The sequence below is a fragment of the Pogoniulus pusillus genome, chromosome 12 (genome assembly GCF_015220805.1).
Source record: "Pogoniulus pusillus isolate bPogPus1 chromosome 12, bPogPus1.pri, whole genome shotgun sequence".
In the NCBI taxonomy this organism is placed as follows: domain Eukaryota; kingdom Metazoa; phylum Chordata; class Aves; order Piciformes; family Lybiidae; genus Pogoniulus; species Pogoniulus pusillus.
The window spans coordinates 32,455,640-32,472,576 of NC_087275.1; the positions used below are offsets into that span (position 1 = coordinate 32,455,640).

General features: G+C 52.3%; 1 protein-coding gene across 4 annotated transcripts in view; it reads left to right on the plus strand.

Moving 5' to 3' along the window:
- Window positions 1-16,937, plus strand: part of PHKA2 (phosphorylase kinase regulatory subunit alpha 2) — a 46,165-nt gene that overhangs the window by 17,015 nt on the left and 12,213 nt on the right. For 3 of the 4 annotated variants that reach the window (XM_064152060.1, XM_064152061.1, XM_064152063.1), the window contains exons 12-23: window positions 907-1,014; window positions 1,886-1,964; window positions 3,480-3,614; window positions 5,732-5,841; window positions 7,575-7,719; window positions 8,869-8,947; window positions 9,673-9,836; window positions 11,357-11,530; window positions 12,895-12,983; window positions 14,354-14,487; window positions 15,552-15,708; window positions 16,547-16,626. In XM_064152060.1, the coding sequence (XP_064008130.1) occupies window positions 907-1,014; window positions 1,886-1,964; window positions 3,480-3,614; window positions 5,732-5,841; window positions 7,575-7,719; window positions 8,869-8,947; window positions 9,673-9,836; window positions 11,357-11,530; window positions 12,895-12,983; window positions 14,354-14,487; window positions 15,552-15,708; window positions 16,547-16,626 (1,454 nt within the window). The remainder of the gene's footprint in view (window positions 1-906; window positions 1,015-1,885; window positions 1,965-3,479; window positions 3,615-5,731; window positions 5,842-7,574; window positions 7,720-8,868; window positions 8,948-9,672; window positions 9,837-11,356; window positions 11,531-12,894; window positions 12,984-14,353; window positions 14,488-15,551; window positions 15,709-16,546; window positions 16,627-16,937) is intronic. The other variant, XM_064152062.1, reaches the window with a different exon arrangement.

Below are 16,937 nucleotides of genomic sequence, written 5' to 3' on the forward strand. Positions count from 1 at the left end.
TATGGGCAGGGTAGATTTGGCCTCTCATTTGTAAGGGATACAGTGCTAGGAAGCTTTTCCTCTCTGCAAAACCAAGGTAATTTTTCTTCTTCTGGATGGCTAAGAGCTTGCTCTGAGTTTTCCCATTGACCATTCTTGCAAAACAAGGAAAAGGTTGAATAGCCTTGATTCCTGGAGAGCAGGTTTGCTTCAGGAGGCTGGATAGACCCCAGAGAAGTTCAGGTGGAATAGCTTCAATTCCTGGAGAGCAGCTTTGCTTCAGGAGGCTGGATAGACCCCAGAGAAGTTCAGGTGGAATAGCTTCAATTCCTGGAGAGCAGCTTTGCTTCAGGAGGCTGGATAGACCCCAGAGAAGTTCAGGTGGAATAGCTTCAATTCCTGGAGAGCAGCTTTGCTTCAGGAGGCTGGATAGACCCCAGAGAAGTTCAGGTGGAATAGCCTTGACTCCTGGAAGGAAGCTGAGTAGACCCCAGAGCAGTTCAGGTGGAATAGCCTTGACTCCTGGAAGGAAGCTGAGTAGACCCCAGAGCAGTTCAAGTGTCATCTTGCAAGGAATAGGAAAGCAAACACACAATTACCTAGGAGCTACCCAGGGGGAAAGCAGCATGGTGAGAGAAAAGAGGAAGTGCAAACACCAAAGCTATCACTGCATGCAGAGTCCTCATTCCACTTCCAGCTTGGAAGAGGGAGGTGGTGCATGAAGAGGCAGCCAAAGTAAGCCCAGGAGATCTCAGTGTCACCACCAATGGCAGGTTAGAAAGGGCAGAGGGGGCTGGACTAGGTGACTTTTGGAGGTGCCTCCCAGCCCAGTCTGTGGTTCTGTGGTGACCTACTGTGTTTTTCCCAGTGCTTCCACGTTGCTGGTGGCTCTGGAATGATGTTTCTTGTTTGTGTATTTGTTTCCAGGTGGATGAGGAGTATGAAAACCCTCACTCCGTGGACCGCGTCCCGGTGGGAAAGTTGCCTCACCTTTGGGGCCAGTCCTTGTACGTCCTTAGCTGCCTGTTAGCAGAGGTAATGCTTGCTGGTGCAGTAGCTGAGCTGTCGTTTCACTTGGTTCTGAGGTGCTCTGAGTACAGCCTGGGTGACAGGCAGGGCTCTCAAAGTATCACAGTATCATCAGGGTTGGAAGAGACCTCACAGATCATCAAGTCCAACCCTTTTCCACAGAGCTCAAGGCTAGACCATGGCACCAAGTGCCACGTCCAGTCCTGCCTTGAACAGCTCCAGGGACTTGGGGCAGGAACACAAATCACAGGGGAGTGATTCTGAGCTTTCAGGACCGTTTATTTTGTGTCTGTCTATAGATAGGCAATTGTCCCTGTCTGACCAAGGGGAGTAAGTTGTCAGATGGGCTTGGATAGATGGTTAGGCTAGAGGAGTATGCTGAGGCTGACTTGAAGTTTGAGAAGGGCAGATTGAGACTGGAGATGAGGAAGACATTCTTTGCAGTGGGGGTGGTGGTGAGAACCTGGCACAGGTTGCCCAGGGAAGCTGTGGATGCTCCCTCCCTGGAGGTATTTAAGGCCAGGTTGGATGAGGCCTTGAGCAAGCTGGGCTGGTGGGAGGTGTCTCTGCCCATGGCAGGGGAGTTGGGATTAGATGATCTTTAAGCTCCCTTCCCACCTAAGCCATTCTGTGGATCTCTGGACATGCAGGTTGTGTCAGTCCTAACCATCTCCTTGTTCCAAACTCTCTTGCACCCTGTTTTCACTGAATGCACTCTTTGGTGGATGAGGCATTGGAACCAAGCTTCCAGCCCTACTCTCCTGCTAAAATAGAATGTTTGGTTAAGGCTTCCTGTAGATACCTTCAGAAGCCTTTTCATTCATTTCCATTTGTTTCCTTTCTCATTTATTTTGACTTTATTTTGCCTTTTCTCCAGGGATTTCTTGCTGCAGGTGAAATTGATCCCTTAAACAGGAGATTTTCCACTGGATTTAAACCTGATGTTGTGGTACAAGGTGGTGCTTCTCTTGATTTTTCCTCTGTGTGTGTTCTGGATTATTTGCTGATGGTGAAGTCCTTGTGTGCAGGGGAGAGCAAAGAGGAGTTTGTAATGTGGATTGTTGTGATGCCTGTGGGTGATAACTGTGAGCAGGGTTGGTTGCCTGAGGGTTCTCTGCCTCACTGCCTTTTGGCACCAGGAAAGGTCCAACTTTAACAGACTTCTAAAGATACATTAGTAAAAATGTTGAGACTTGCCAGGGACTGGAGAGTGGCAAAGTTCAGCTTGTAATGAAAAGGAAAATCTTGAGGGGTTCTAGCAAGAGGGGGCAGAAGTAGTAAGGGATGGGTCAGAGTTAGGTTTCTGTTCAGCTCCTTCTCTGAGGCACCAGGGTGAGGCAGCCCAGCCTTGCTTTGGGCCACAAGGCAGTGCAGCTTGGAAGGTCCCTCTGGAGGTCTCTACTCCAACCTGCTGCTCAAAAGAAGCAGGCTGCTTCAGGGAGTGGTTTCTCTAGTCAAAAGTCTGCTCATCAGGGCTTTCATAAAGGCTTTTCAAGGGTTTGGCATGCCCTGGCAAAGCTACCAGCCCAGGTATCAGGAGGGCACCTTTGTCAGTGGTGCTGTGAAATGGGCAGGGGCTTCTTTACTGCCTGTTGGTATCTCACAGGAGTGGCATTCAGGTGCTTCTCTGCTCCCTGCTGGTGTTTTGGTTTGCTGGAGTGCTTAAATTGAAGTGTTCTTTGCCAAATGTTTATAATGTAAAAAAGAAGGCTGCCCCACTGGAGCCAAGGCAGTAAGGCTGCCCCATTGGTGCCAGGCCAGTAAGGCTGCCCCATTGGTGCCAAGGCAGTAAGGCTGGTCACAGGATCACAGGATGTCAGGGGTTGGAAGGGACCCAAGAAGATCATCCAGTCCAACCCCCCTGACAGAGCAGCACAATCCTGTATAACACAGATCACAGAGGAACACATCCAGACAGGGCTGGAAAGGCTCCAGAGAAGGAGACTCCACAGCCTCTCTGGGCAGCCTGTGCCAGGGCTCTGGGACCCTTCCAGTCAAGAAGTTCCCCCTTGTGCTGAGCTGAAACCTCCTGTGCTGCAGCTTCCATCCATTGCTCCTTGTGCTATCCCAGGGAGCAGTGAGCAGAGCCTGTCCCCCCCTCCTGGCAGCCTTCAGATACTGGTCCATTGGTGCCCAGCCAGTAAGGCTGCCCCATTGGTGCCAAGCCAGTAAGCCACCTAACATAACCTGATTTGAGCAGGAGGTTGAAGTTGAGACCTCAAGAGGACCCTTCCAACTTAAAGTAATTTATGGTCCAAAGTGGACAAAAATACCAAGGCATGTCATGAAGCAGGGAGCCAAAATCTGTTTGGCACCCTCTTGCAGATCCTTCTGATCTCCCAGGCTCATAAACTAAGACAGAATTGAGGCCTTGATGCCTTTTTAGTCACCTAAACACATTAGCAGAGGCAGTTCCAAAAAGGTAGTTCTTTGGTGAACGCTTACCAGAGTTTTTGTTTCCTGCTGTGCAGTAACTGTCTTGGCAGAATCCAATGAAATCAAGAGTCTCTTGCAAGCCCATGGCATCAGTGTGCAGAGCATTGCTGACATCCACCCCCTCAGAGTGCAGCCAGCTCGCATCCTCAGCAACCTCTACACCATGCTGGGTAGGTGTTTGCTGGGGGCAGCCTCTCTGCTGCGCCCCAGGCTATTTGTTACAGCTGCACTTTGGCCTTTTGTTAACCTTCCTTCAGCCTGCTCTTTGCTTTTTCTGCCTTCCTTCAGCCTGCTCTTTGCTTTTTCTGCCTTCCTTCAGCCTGCTCTTTGCTTTTTCTGCCTTCCTTCAGCCTGCTCTTTGCTTTTTCTGCCTTCTTCAGCCTGCTCTTTGCTTTTTCTGCCTTCTTCAGCCTGCTCTTTGCTTTTTCTGCCTTCTTCAGCCTGCTCTTTGCTTTTTCTGCCTTCTTCAGCCTGCTCTTTGCTTTTTCTGCCTTCCTTCAGCCTGCTCTTTGCTTTTTCTGCCTTCCTTCAGCCTGCTCTTTGCTTTTTCTGCCTTCCTTCAGCCTGCTCTTTGCTTTTTCTGCCTTCTTCAGCCTGCTCTTTGCTTTTTCTGCCTTCTTCAGCCTGCTCTTTGCTTTTTCTGCCTTCCTTCAGCCTGCTCTTTGCTTTTTCTGCCTTCCTTCAGCCTGCTCTTTGCTTTTTCTGCCTTCCTTCAGCCTGCTCTTTGCTTTTTCTGCCTTCCTTCAGCCTGCTCTTTGCTTTTTCTGCCTTCCTTCAGCCTGCTCTTTGCTTTTTCTGCCTTCCTTCAGCCTGCTCTTTGCTTTTTCTGCCTTCCTTCAGCCTGCTCTTTGCTTTTTCTGCCTTCCTTCAGCCTGCTCTTTGCTTTTTCTGCCTTCCTTCAGCCTGCTCTTTGCTTTTTCTGCCTTCCTTCAGCCTGCTCTTTGCTTTTTCTGCCTTTCTCCAGCCTGCACTGTGCTTTTTTGCCTTTCTCCAGCCTGCACTGTGCTTTTTTTACCTTTCTTTCTCAGTTTCTCTAATTCCTGTATTTAAGTCACCCTCTTTGATTTCAAATCATTGCATTTGTGCAGAGAAGCTTGACAAAACTTATTACTTCCTTCTCCAGTAAGGGACTTCCAAGAGGCAAAAGAAAACTGCCTCCTGGGAGAAAGTGGCCAAAATCCATTTCCCCTCTGCCCTTGGAGTTAGGCAAGAACTGAAATGTTTGGGAAAACTTGAGATGTTTTTCTTCCCAGCAGTCAAAGCACTTCTGTTGTAAGTCTTGCAGCTGGGCAGTGTGGTTGACATTCTGCCAGAGGACAGCCTGGAAGGTTTGCTGCTGGCTGGGCCCAGGGAGTGGTGGTGAATGGTGCCACTGGTGCCAGCCTGTGCCAGGGTCTCACCACTCCTCACTCGAAAGAATTTCTTCCTAATCTCTGGTCTGAGTCTGCCCTCCTCAAGCTTCAGTTCAAAACTGGACACAGCATTCCAGGTGTGGTCTCACCTGGGCATAGCAGAGAGGAAGCAGAACCTCTCTGGACCTGCTTGGATGAACTTAATGTAGCCCAGGATGCCATTGGTCCTCTTGAGCCTCCCTGGGCAACCTGTTGCAGTGTGGCAGCAGCCTCCTGCTGCACAACTTATTCCTCACATCCCATCTCAGTCTGCTCTGCTCTCATTTCAGACCATTTCCTTCATCCTGTCCCTGCAAGCCTCTGCAAACAGTCCCTCAGCAGCCTTCCTGTAGCCCTCTTCAAGTACTGGAAGGTTTTGTTTAGGTCTGCCTGGAGCCTTCTTTTCTCCAGGCTGAGCAACTCCAGCTCCCTTAGCCTGTTCTCATAGCAAAGGTGTTCCAGGTGTTTGTAGCATCTCACTCCACTGCCTGCCTTGCTGAGGTCAGTGAAGTAGATCTGAGAGGAGGCTGGAGTGAGGTTGGTGTTGGTCTCTTCTCCCAGGTAACTAGAGAGAGGCAGTGGGTTGGAGCTGGGCCAGAGGAGGGCTAGGTTGGACATGAGGGAAAACTTCTTTAGTGACAGAGTGGTGAGGGGTTGGAAGAGGCTGCCCGGGGAGGTGCTGGAGTCCCCATGCCTGGAGGTGCTGAAGAAGCTGTAGCTGTGGTGCTGCAGGACATGGTTTAGTGGCCACAGTTGCTGGGTTAGGGTTGGACTTGGTGATCTTCAGGCTGATTCTGTGATATCCTAAGAAAATCCTTCCCTTGCCAGGTATGGATTCTGTGATTCTACTTCTCCTGGTCTGAAATCAGCTTTTTTCCCCTTCCTTTCCTTTCCAGGCCGGAACAGGAAGATGAAGCTCAGGGGGAGGCCACACAGACACATTGGGGTGTTAGGCACCTCCAAGCTCTACGTGATAAGAAATCAAATATTTGCTTTTACCCCTCAGGTGAGCAGGTAAAGCTGGCAGGGATCTCACTGCTTGCTTCGTGGTTAATCAGTAGTGAAGCACTTCTCTGCCTCAGGCAGAGCAGGGCTGCTGAAGCAGCTGTGCCTTGCTGTGGGGGTGGTTAAGAGTGCTGGATGATCAGCGTGGGCAGAGTGCTGATCAGTGGTTTCTAGCCCAGGAGTGCCAAGCTTTCACAATGCTTCGTGTGTCATAGGATCAACCAGCCTGGAAGAGACCTCCAAGCTCCTCCAGTCCAGCCTGTCCCCCAGCCTTATCCAGTCAACCAGACCATGGCACTAAGTGCCTCATAGAATCAGGCAGGTTGGAAGAGAGCTCCAAGCTCCTCCAGTCCAACCTATCCCCCAGCCCTATCCAGTCAACCAGACCATGGCACTAAGTGCCTCATCCAGGCTTTTCTTGAACACTCCCAGGGATAGCAACTCCACCACCTCCCTGGGCAGCCCATTCCAATGCCAATCACTCTGCCAACAACTTCCTCCTGACATCCAGCCTGTACTTCCCCAGCACATTAAGAGCATCTCAATGGCTATAAATAAAAATACATACTACCTGAAGGGGCATTGTAGCCAGGTGGGGGGTGGCCTCTTCTCCCAGGCAACCAGCAACAGAACAAGGGGACACAGTCTCAAGTTGTGCCAGGGTAGGTATAGGCTGGATGTTAGGAGGAAGTTCTTCACAGAGAGAGTGATTGGCATTGGAATGGGCTGCCCAGGGAGGTGGTGGAGGCACCGTCCCTGGGGGTCTTCAAGCAAAGCCTGGATGAGGCACTTAGTGCCATGGTCTGGTTGATTGGATAGGGCTGGGTGCTAGGTTGGACTGGATGAGCTTGGAGGTCTCTTCCAACCTGCTTGATTCTATGTGGAAGCAAAAATTCCAAACACTCCTTAGCAGACTCTTTGAACAGCAGCATCCTACCACAGAAAGAGAGCTTCATAGCTGCAGACAGAAGGAAAATGTCCTTGTCTTGCATTTGACATCTTAAAACCTACACTGACCTGAGTAATTCCTACCCCTACATTTGCAAATGTTTCAGATTCATAGGCAGTGAACTTCAGGGTGAACTAAATACAGCTAATTTGTGAAGGCTGCCAGGAGGGGGGGGACAGGCTCTGCTCACTGCTCCCTGGGACAGGACAAGCAGCAATGGGTGTAAGCTGCAGCAGAAGAAGTTCTGCCTCAACACAAGGGGGAACTTCTTGACTGGAAGGGTCCCAGAGCCCTGGCACAGGCTGCCCAGAGAGGTTGTGGAATCTCCTTCTCTGGAGCCTTTCCAGCCCTGTCTGGATGTGATCTGTGTTAGATAGGATTGTGCTGCTCTGGCAGGGGGTTGGACTCAATGATCTCCTTGGGTCCCTTCCAACCCTTAACATCCTGTGATCACTGCCCTGGCACACAGAGCCTTTGGCTTCCACCTTAGGAGAACACAGCAAATCATAGAATGGTTTAGGTTGGAGGGGACCTCAAAGTTCAGCCTGCCATAGGCAGGAAAACCTCCCACTAGAACAGGTTGCTCAAGGCCTCATCCAACCTGGCCTTGAACACCTCCAGGGAGCTTTTCATAGTCACAGGCCTCACCAGGTTAATTCATGCAGCCTGTGCTGTACTTGAGAGTAGCTCAGGGTGGCTTCTGTGAGTGATTTAAGAGGAAACATGGAACAGAAATCAGGAGAGCCCTGACAGCTACTCATATGCCATCCTTCTCCCTTCTCTAGTTTACTGACCAGCATCACTTCTACCTGGCTCTGGACAATCAGATGATTGTGGAGATGCTCAAGACAGAATTGGCTTACCTCACTTCTTGTTGGAGGATGACAGGGAGACCAACCCTGACGTTTCCCATCACCCACACAATGCTTGGTAAAGTGAATTTTCTCTCTTTCAAGCAGAACAGGTAACTGCATGGCAGGAGGACAGGAGTTGGTGTCATCAATGTTTCAGCCTCTGAGTTCTGACATCAAAAGTACACTTTAACTTTCATAGATCCATGGAGTGCTTTGGATTGGAAGGGACCTTAAAGATCATCCAGTCCCAACCACTCTATCATAGGCAGGGACACTTCCCACTAGCCCAGGGTGCTCAAGGCCTCATCCAGCCTGGCCTTGAGCACCTTCAGGGAGGTTGTGGAGCACAGAATCACCCAATGTGATCTTTGATCACATTGGGTGATTCTGTGCTCCACAATCTCCCTGGACAACCTGTGCCAGGGTCTCACCACCCCCAACCTGTGCCAGGGTCTCACCACCCCCAACCTGTGCCAGGGTCTCACCACCCCCAACCTGTGCCAGGGTCTCACCACCCTCACTGGAAAGAACTTCTTCCTAATTTTCAGCCCAAGTCTCCCCTCTCCAGCTCAAAGCCTTTGTCCTCTCACTACAAGCTCTTGTCAAAAGTCCCTTCCCAGCTCTCTTGTAGCCTCCTGCAGGCACTGCCAGGCTGCTCTAAAGTCTCCCTGGAGCCTTCTCTTCTCCAGGCTGAACAACTCTCAGCCTGTCCCCACAGGGGAGCTTCTGCAGCCCTCTGAACATCTTGGTGGCCTCCTCTGGGCTCTCTCCAGCAGCTCCATGTCCCTCTTCTGCTGGAGGCCCCAGAGCTGGAGGCAGTGCTGCAGGTGAGGGCTGAGCAGAGCAGATTAGAGGGGCAGAATCTCCTCCCTGTGCTGCTGCCACTCACACTGATAGAATTTGGGTGACATGGTTTTGCTTCCCCTTTATGTCCTTGCATCTCCTCATCTCCATACTGCTTCTGTCCAAAGAAATTTGATAGAAATCCCTTTGGAATCTATCCAGGAGGAGTTGGGCTTTGCCTTGAGACATCTTGGCTCAAGGGTTGGGTTTTGTTTGCCCTTTTTGTTTGAGGAGGGAGGGAATAATCTCTTTGTGATAGCAGCTGTGGGTTCTGCTTTAATTTCTCTGCATTGCTTTGTAAAGAGCCTGCAGGAATCCACTCTGGACTCAGTGATTTGAGAGAGCCTTGGCAAGCTTCAGCTCTCCAATTCTTCTTTTCCAGTTGATGATGGTGCTGACATTCATCCAGCTGTCCTTGCCACCATAAGAAAGTTAGAGGATGGTTATTTTGGAGGTGCAAGGTAATGGCACAACCCTCACAGGACTGTTCAGGATTTGGTTTTCTTTTCATTAAATCCTATGCAGGCCTCAGGTTTGGACTTGTGTTAGTGCACAGACCTTGGCAAAACTGTGGTCATACAAACAGCTGGGCTGGGCTTCTCTTTGGGAGAAGTAATTCTCCTTCACAGCCATTGGGCATGTTTTAGGCATGAGTTACATGCAGTGCCTGTTAGCTTAGGTGCTCCACTCATCGAGGTACAAAAGCAATTTAATATGATGCTACAAGAATCACAGAGTGTTAAGGGCTGGAAGGGACTTGCAGAGCTCTAAAGTCCTCCTGGAGCCTTCTCCTCTGCAGGCTGCACCCCCCAGCTCCCTCAGTCTGCCCTCACAGCAGAGCTGCTCCAGCCCTGGCAGCATCTTTGTGACCGCCTCTGGCCTCACTCCAGCAGCTCTGTGTCCTCCTGCTGCTGGGCACAGCAGAGCTAGAGGCAGGATTGGAGGTGAGGTCTGAGCAGAGCTAAGGGGCAGAATCCCCTCTCCTGCCCTGCTGCCCACACTGCTCTGGCTGCAGCCAGCACCCAGCTACCTGCTGGGCTGCAGGAGGGCACTGCTGGCTCCTGGGGAGCTGCTCAGCACCCAACACCCCCAAGGCTCTTTGCTTAGAGCTGCTCTGCCCTAGCCTGGGTTTGTGCCTGTGTCAGTGGTGGCTGCTAATGCTCCTTGGCCTGTGCTGCTGTTGCAGGGTGAAGATAGGCAAGCTGTCAGAATTCCTTACCACCTCTTTTCACACATACCTGAGCTTCCTGGATCCAGACTGTGGTGTGAAGTTATTTGAGGACCCTGATGAAGGCCGTAGTAGTCCTGACAGTGAAGATGGAGGCTACTCAGCAGATTTCTGTGAGAAAGGTGTTGCCTTCATTCCCAATTCTTGTCTGCCAAGCTCCATTTGCAGAGCCTGGGGTGCCCTGCAGTGCAGAATTGGTTTTGGGCACAGTTGGTAGTCATCAGTCTGAGGCCAGGATCTGCACGACTTCATTTGGACAGGGAGTTCCTGCATGTTCTTCCTCTCTTTGTATCATAGCATCAGGCAGGCTGGCAGAGAGCTCCAAGCTCCACCAGCCCAACCTAGCCCCCAGCCCTGCCCAACCAACCAGACCATGGCACTAAGTGCCCCAGCCAGGCTTGGCTGCAACACCTCCAGCCACGGCCACTCCACCACCTCCCTGGGCAGCCCATTCCAATGCCAATCACTCTCTCTGACAACAACTTCCTAACAACATCCAGCCTAGACCTGCCCTGGCACAGCTTGAGCCTCTGTCCCCTTCTGCTGCTGCTGGCTGCCTGGCAGCAGAGCCCAACCCCACCTGGCTACAGCCTCCCTGCAGGCAGCTGCAGGCAGCAATCAGCTCTGCCCTGAGCCTCCTCTGCTGCAGGCTGCACCCCCCCAGCTCCCTCAGCCTCTCCTCACAGGGCTGTGCTCCAGGCCCCTCCCCAGCCTTGCTGCCCTGCTCCAAACACCTTCCAGCACCTCAGCATCTCTCTGCAATGGAGGAGCCCAGAGCTGGACACAGCACTCCAGGGGTGGCCTGAGCAGTGCTGAGCACGGGTGGGCACAAGAACCTCCCTTGTCCTGCTGCCCACACTGCTCCTGAGCCAGCCCAGGATGCCATTGGCTCTGCTGCCCACCTGGGCACTGCTGCCTCCTCTGCAGCTCCTCTCTGCCAGCACCCCCAGCTCCCTCTCTGCCTGGCTGCTCTCAGCCACTCTGGCCCCAGCCTGCAGTGCTGCTTGGGGTTGTTGTGGCCAAAGTGCAGAACCCTGCCCTTGGCCTTGTTCAGTCTCATCCCATGGCCTCTGCCCACCCATGCAGCCTGGCCAGGTCCCTCTGCAGGGCTCTCCTACCCTCCAGCAGCTCCACAGCTGCTCCTAGCTTGCTGCCATCAGCAAAGTTACTGCTGCTGGACTCAATCCCCTCGTCCAGATCATGATTGATCAGTAACTGCTGCAGTAAAGCTGAGGTTGAAGAGTCAGCAGCTGAGGACTGGAAGAGGCTGGAAGAAGAAGGAGGCTGTGAGGAATCTCTTGTGGAAGAGCTGATAGAAATGTACAACCATCTAGGTTGGAAAAGACCTTTGAGGTCATTGAGTCCAGCTGTAATCTGTGGACTACCAACAAGACAAAACCTCCTTTGCTTCATGCCAAAGGCAAAAAACAACTTCTAGGTGTAACTGTTTTTAAGGTGCCAAAACCTGAGGGATGTTTTTTTTTTTCCTTTCCAGTTTGGGCAGCTTAAAACTCTCATTGCTTGTGGTGGTTTTTGCATTTTATATGTAGGCAAGTCTCAAGTGGCATGTTAGAAGAAGGAAGCCTTGAGAAATGATACTTTTACCTTCACTGAACCTTTTCTTCCATGTCTGTCACACTAGAAAGCCAGGATGAGCTGGATCAGTATATAAATGATGTCCTGCAGAGTACAGCACTGAAGTCCTACCTCCCTCCAACTTCAAAGACTGCCTATCAACCTCCTGTGTTCAGTGCAAACCATTCCACGGAGGAGATACTGTCAATAATGGCCAAAACAAAGGGCTTGGAGGTGCCAGGTGGGTGATTGCATTGGTTGTTTAGTTAGGATAGTGGACAGGTGGCTTGAGTGCTGCCAGGGCTAAGTACAGGTGCTTCAGAATTGTGCTTCTGAAAGAGGCTGCATTTAGCATTGTCATCCTTGGAATTAGGACATTTTCCCACTTGGACCTTTTCCTCCACAAACCTCTTGGTGAGATGTTTAAAGTGCTTAGCACAGGCAGGTTGTTGTGCTGTGAGATTCCTGAGGCTTAGGCCCTCATGAGAGCTGTCAGTCGAGCTTTTGGCACTCTGATTTCACAGGGTGTGTCTGGCTGGAAGAGAGCTCCAAGCTCATCCAGTCCAACCCTTGACCCAGCACTGCAGGCTCAACACTAAACCATGTCCCTCAGCACCATCTCCACAGGCTGCTGGAACACTCCCAGGAATGGTGACTCCAGCACTGCCCTGGGCAGACCATTCCAAGGTTTGAGAACCCTTCCAGTGCAGAAAGATTTCCTAGCATCCAGCCTGAGCCTCCCCTGCTGCAACTTGGACCTCATTGCTGCCTACAGCCTGCAGGGAGGCTGTAGCCAGGTGGGGTTGGGCTCTGCTGCCAGGCAGCCAGCAACAGAAGAAGGGGACAGAGGCTGAAGCTGTGCCAGGGCAGGTCTAGGCTGGATGTTGTGAGGAAGTTGTTGTCAGAGAGAGTGATTGGCACTGGAATGGGCTGCCCAGGGAGGTGGTGGCGTGGCCGTGGCTGGAGGTGTTGAAGCCAAGCCTGGCTGGGGCACTTAGTGCCATGGTCTGGTTGGTTGGGCAGGGCTGGGGGATAGGCTGGGCTGGGGGAGCTTGGAGCTCTCTGCCAGCCTGCTTGGTTCTGTGATTTCCTCTGCTCCTGTCCCTTGGCACCAAGCAGCAGAGGCTGCCCCCTGCTCGCTCCAACCTCCCTGCAGGGAGCTGCAAAGAGCTCTGTTCTCAGCCTCCTCTTCCCCAGCCTGCACTCCCTCAGCCCCTCCTCACCCCCAGCTGCTCCAGGCCCTTTTTTGGCCTCATTGTCCTGCTCTGGACAGGCTGCAGCCCCTCAGCATCCTTCCTGCAGTGAGGGGCCCAGAGCTGAGCACAGCACTGGAGCTGTGGCCTCAGGAAGATGATCTCAGAAGCTCTTGGAGCAAGCCTGCAGGGAGATAGGTTCAGAGCATGAGCTAGGCTCTGAGTTCCCCACACAGCATCTCCGCAGCCTTGCCTCTGGGTTTCAGCTCTAGGGGGTACTTCTGTTGTGCTTACCTATAAAGTTGCTTCCTGCAGGTGCAAGGAACCTGCAGGGATTCCTCCTCCAAATTTCCTTGTTGCTGAAACTGACATTTTGTTCTGCTTTCTCTCCCCTCTTGGCTTTGCTTTCCAGCTGTGCCTGTGTCTCTTCCCACTGCAGCTCTGAACACACACCGCAAGTCTCTGAATCTTGTTGATAATCCTCATTTCTTTGACACAAAGGTAAGCTGTGGGAGTTGTTCTGCTGCTTCTGGATTTTAGGACACAGAATCAGCCAGGTTGGAAGAGAGATCCAAGCTCATCCAGTCCAACCTGGCACCCAGCCCCATCCAGTCAACTAGACCATAGCACTAAGTGCCTCATCTAGTCTCTTCCCTGTGCTTCCCAGACATTGTCTCACAGACAAGGCAAACCTGCCTGAGGCACCAGAGAGCTACTCCTTTGCTCTGCAATTAGTTTACAGCTTTGTGAAGTTTGGTTTTGTTTAGGTTTGTTTTTTTAACTTAACTAGATATTTTCAAGTGGAAAACTTTTCATTGTATATGCAAAGCAGAAATACCATAACAGGTGCTTGTTTTTAAAGGGCAAAGGTTAAGTCACTGCCTTTAGTTCTAACTGAAGGCACAAAGGGAAGGACAGGATGTGCCAATCCTGACTGATTCTATGGTTTGTGGCCTTTGGAGATGTCTGGGCAGGAGGAGAGGTGTGAAAGGAGAGCTGGAATTAAGGCATCAGCCAAACTCCACCACAAAAAATGGTGAGGTTGTGCTGGGCACTTATTTTGTGCTGATAATAGTTACAGGAGGGTGCATAGAATCATTCAGATTGGCAGAGAGCTCCAAGCTCCACCAGCCCAACCTAGCACCCAGCCCTGCCCAACCAACAGACCATGGCACTAAGTGCCCCAGCCAGGCTTGGCTGCAACACCTCCAGCCACAGCCACTCCACCACCTCCCTGGGCAGCCCATTCCAGTGCCAATCACTCTCTCTGACAACAACTTCCTAACAACATCCAGCCTAGACCTGCCCTGGCACAGCTTCAGCCTCTGTCCCCTTCTGCTGCTGCTGGCTGCCTGGCAGCAGAGCCCAACCCCACCTGGCTACAGCCTCCCTGCAGGCAGCTGCAGGCAGCAATGAGCTCTGCCCTGAGCCTCCTCTGCTGCAGGCTGCACCCCCCCAGCTCCCTCAGCCTCTCCTCACAGGGCTGTGCTCCAGGCCCCTCCCCAGCCTTGCTGCCCTGCTCCAAACACCTTCCAGCACCTCAGCATCTCTCTGCAATGGAGGAGCCCAGAACTGGACACAGCACTGCAGGGGTGGCCTGAGCAGTGCTGAGCACAGGGGTGGGCGCAAGAACCTCCCTTGTCCTGCTGCCCACACTGCTCCTGAGCCAGCCCAGGTCGGGTCTCTTCTTTCCACGTCTGAGCAGGCTGGCAGGAGCTTTGTGCTGTGTCTGTGGTGGAGGTGCAGAGTGCAGCTGCAGGCCTGTTGTGTTGGCTCAGGGGAAGCTACCTTTTACCTTTGCATCCTGGCTGTTTCATGAGGATTTCTTTGATTTTAGTATGTGTTTTTCATTTATCCATGTCTGGTGTCAGGAGCCTGGGAATGTTTTGCACTTAGCCAAGGATGCTCGTGGTGAGTTGGACTGCAGGAAGCTGGTGGAGCAGCTGAAGGAGTGCCCAACACTCCATGATCAAGCAGACATCTTATACATCTTACACATACTGAAGTGAGTTGCCTGAGTGTAAGCCTCAGTATCTTTGAAGTTTGGTCACAGGGCTCTGATTATTCCTGTGCAGGAAGCTTTCCACTGTTCAGGGTTCTGCCTTGGAGGCACAAGTCCAAGCAGGCTGTGTTTTCATGAGGGTATCTTCAGGTAGCTTGGTGCTAAAATGAATTGGGGGGCACAGAAAATGCTGGTGCAGGTTTTATAGATTCATAGGAAGGTTTGGCTTGGAAAGGAGCTTAAAGGTCATCCAGTTCCAACCTGCCTGCCAGGGGCAGGGACACCTTTCACTAGCCCAGGTTGCTGTGGTGGCTCTTCTCCTCCAGCCTCCCCACCACCTCTCAACTAGACTCAGCTGCTCAAGGCCTCATCCCTCTAGGGAGGGAACTTCCACAACCTGCCTGGGCAACCTGTGCCAGTGTCTCACCACCCTCACTCCACAGAATGTCTTCCCAGTATCCAGTCTCAATCTGCTCTCCTCAAGCTTCAGTCCATTCCCTCTCATCCTGCCACTCCCAGCCCTTCTCCAAAGTCCCTTCCCAGCTCTCCTGTAGCCCCTTCAGGCACTGGAAGGCTGCTTTGAGCTCTCCCCAGAGCCTTCTCCAGGCTGAACAGCCCCAACTCTCTCAGCCTGTCCCCGTAGGGAAGGTTCTCCAGCCCTCTGAGCATCTCCATGGCATCCTCTGGAGCCTCTCCAGCAGCTCCATGTCCCTCTTCTGCCGGGGGGAGCCCAGAGCTGGAGGCAGTGCTGCAGGTGAGGGCTGAGCAGAGCAGACTGGAGGGGCAGAATCCCCTCCCTGTGCTGCTGCTCTCCCTGCTCTGGTTGCAGCCAGCACACAGCTGCCTCTGTGCTGCCAGAGCCCCTTGCTCCTGGCTGAGTGTTCCAGTTAATGTGACAGTTCCTGGGAGCAAAAGGGGTTTGTCCACATTCAACCATCCAGTCTGGGGTGAGGGTCCCCAGGTGCCTGAATGCCCTCCCCAGCGTGAGCAGTGCAGCCTCAGCCAGGCTGCTTGCTGTGCAGAGCACTCTGTCTGCTGACTGTAGCTCTCCTTGTGTTTTCTGGCAGGGGTGCTGAGTGGGACACAGAGCTGGATGGGCAGGTTGGGGTCACTGTCCACAGCCTGCTCAACGAGCTCTACAGAAAGGCAGGCCTGAACCAGGAGTGGGGCTTGATCCGCTACATCTCTGGTATGCTCAAGAAGAGAGTGGAAGTCCTGGCTGAGGTAGGAGGGAGAAATCAGCCTGCTTCAGGTTCCTGCCTGGACACAGGCAGAAAACTACCACTTTGGTGGGGGGCTTCCTGCTTGTCCTCCTTCTTCTTCTGGGGGAAGGGGTTGGACTAGGTGACCTTTGAAGGTCCCTTCACTTTATCCTGTGAAGCTGTGGTACTTGACAACATCCATAGTGCAGCACTCTCCAGTAAGCATTGGGTACTTCTCTGGTCTAAAATCTTGTTCTGACATCTGTACCTTGTGTCTGTGCTGCAAACTCTGCTAATCATAGAATGGGTTGGGTTGGAAGTGACCTCCAAAGCTCATCCAGTCCAACCCCTCTGCAGCCAGCAGGAACATCCTCCACTAGAACAGGTTGCTCAGAGACTTGTCCAGCCTCATCTTGAAGATCTCCAAGGATGAGGCCTTAACTCCCTCCCTGGGCAACCTGTTGCAGTGTGGCAGCAGCCTCCTGGTGTGGAACTTGTTCCTCACAGCCAATCTCAGTCTGCTGTCATCTCAAGCCCCTGCCCTTGCCCTGTCACAACTTGTGCTGAGGTTTTCATTGGTTAGAAATGTTTTCTGTCTTAAAGAGGAAATGTTAAAGGATGAAGTCCTTTATTGCCCTGTCAGTCCCATGGGGTCTGCTGGAAGGAGAATTCCAAAGCCCTGTTGACCTCAGGGGATATTTTTCACCTGGCTAACAGCCTTCTGCTGGCCCTGCACCTCTGGCCGTTGGTAGAAATGCACCCAGGGTTTGCTAAAGAAATGCTTCAGTTCTGGAATGAAAAGATGTGTCACTTCCAGATGAGTCAGAGAAAGGTCTCTGCTTTTCTGTCCCCTGTGGCAGGCCTGTACAGACCTCCTGTCCCACCACAAGCAGCTCACCGTGGGCCTGCCGCCAGAGCCTCGCGAGAAGATCATTACGGCGTAAGCTGGGGTCCTGCCCCCCCCTCCTGTGGGATGGTTTGGGGGTTACCTGCCCCCCACCCCTCATGAAATCACCCAGACTGGACTCAGCTGGCTGGAGGTTAAGGAATGAAGCTTTATAGGCACAGCTGAGCACAATCTACAAGCAGCTATTTACAATAGACAGGAGATACCTACAGCTGTAGGCAGCAATAGGCAAGCTAAAAGTCACAGAGAAACACAGCAGCACTCCCAGAAACCAGAGCCCCCAGCAGGGCTCCCAACCTCCCTCCCACCCCCAACTCTTACCCCAGAGTGTGTTTTACGTACAA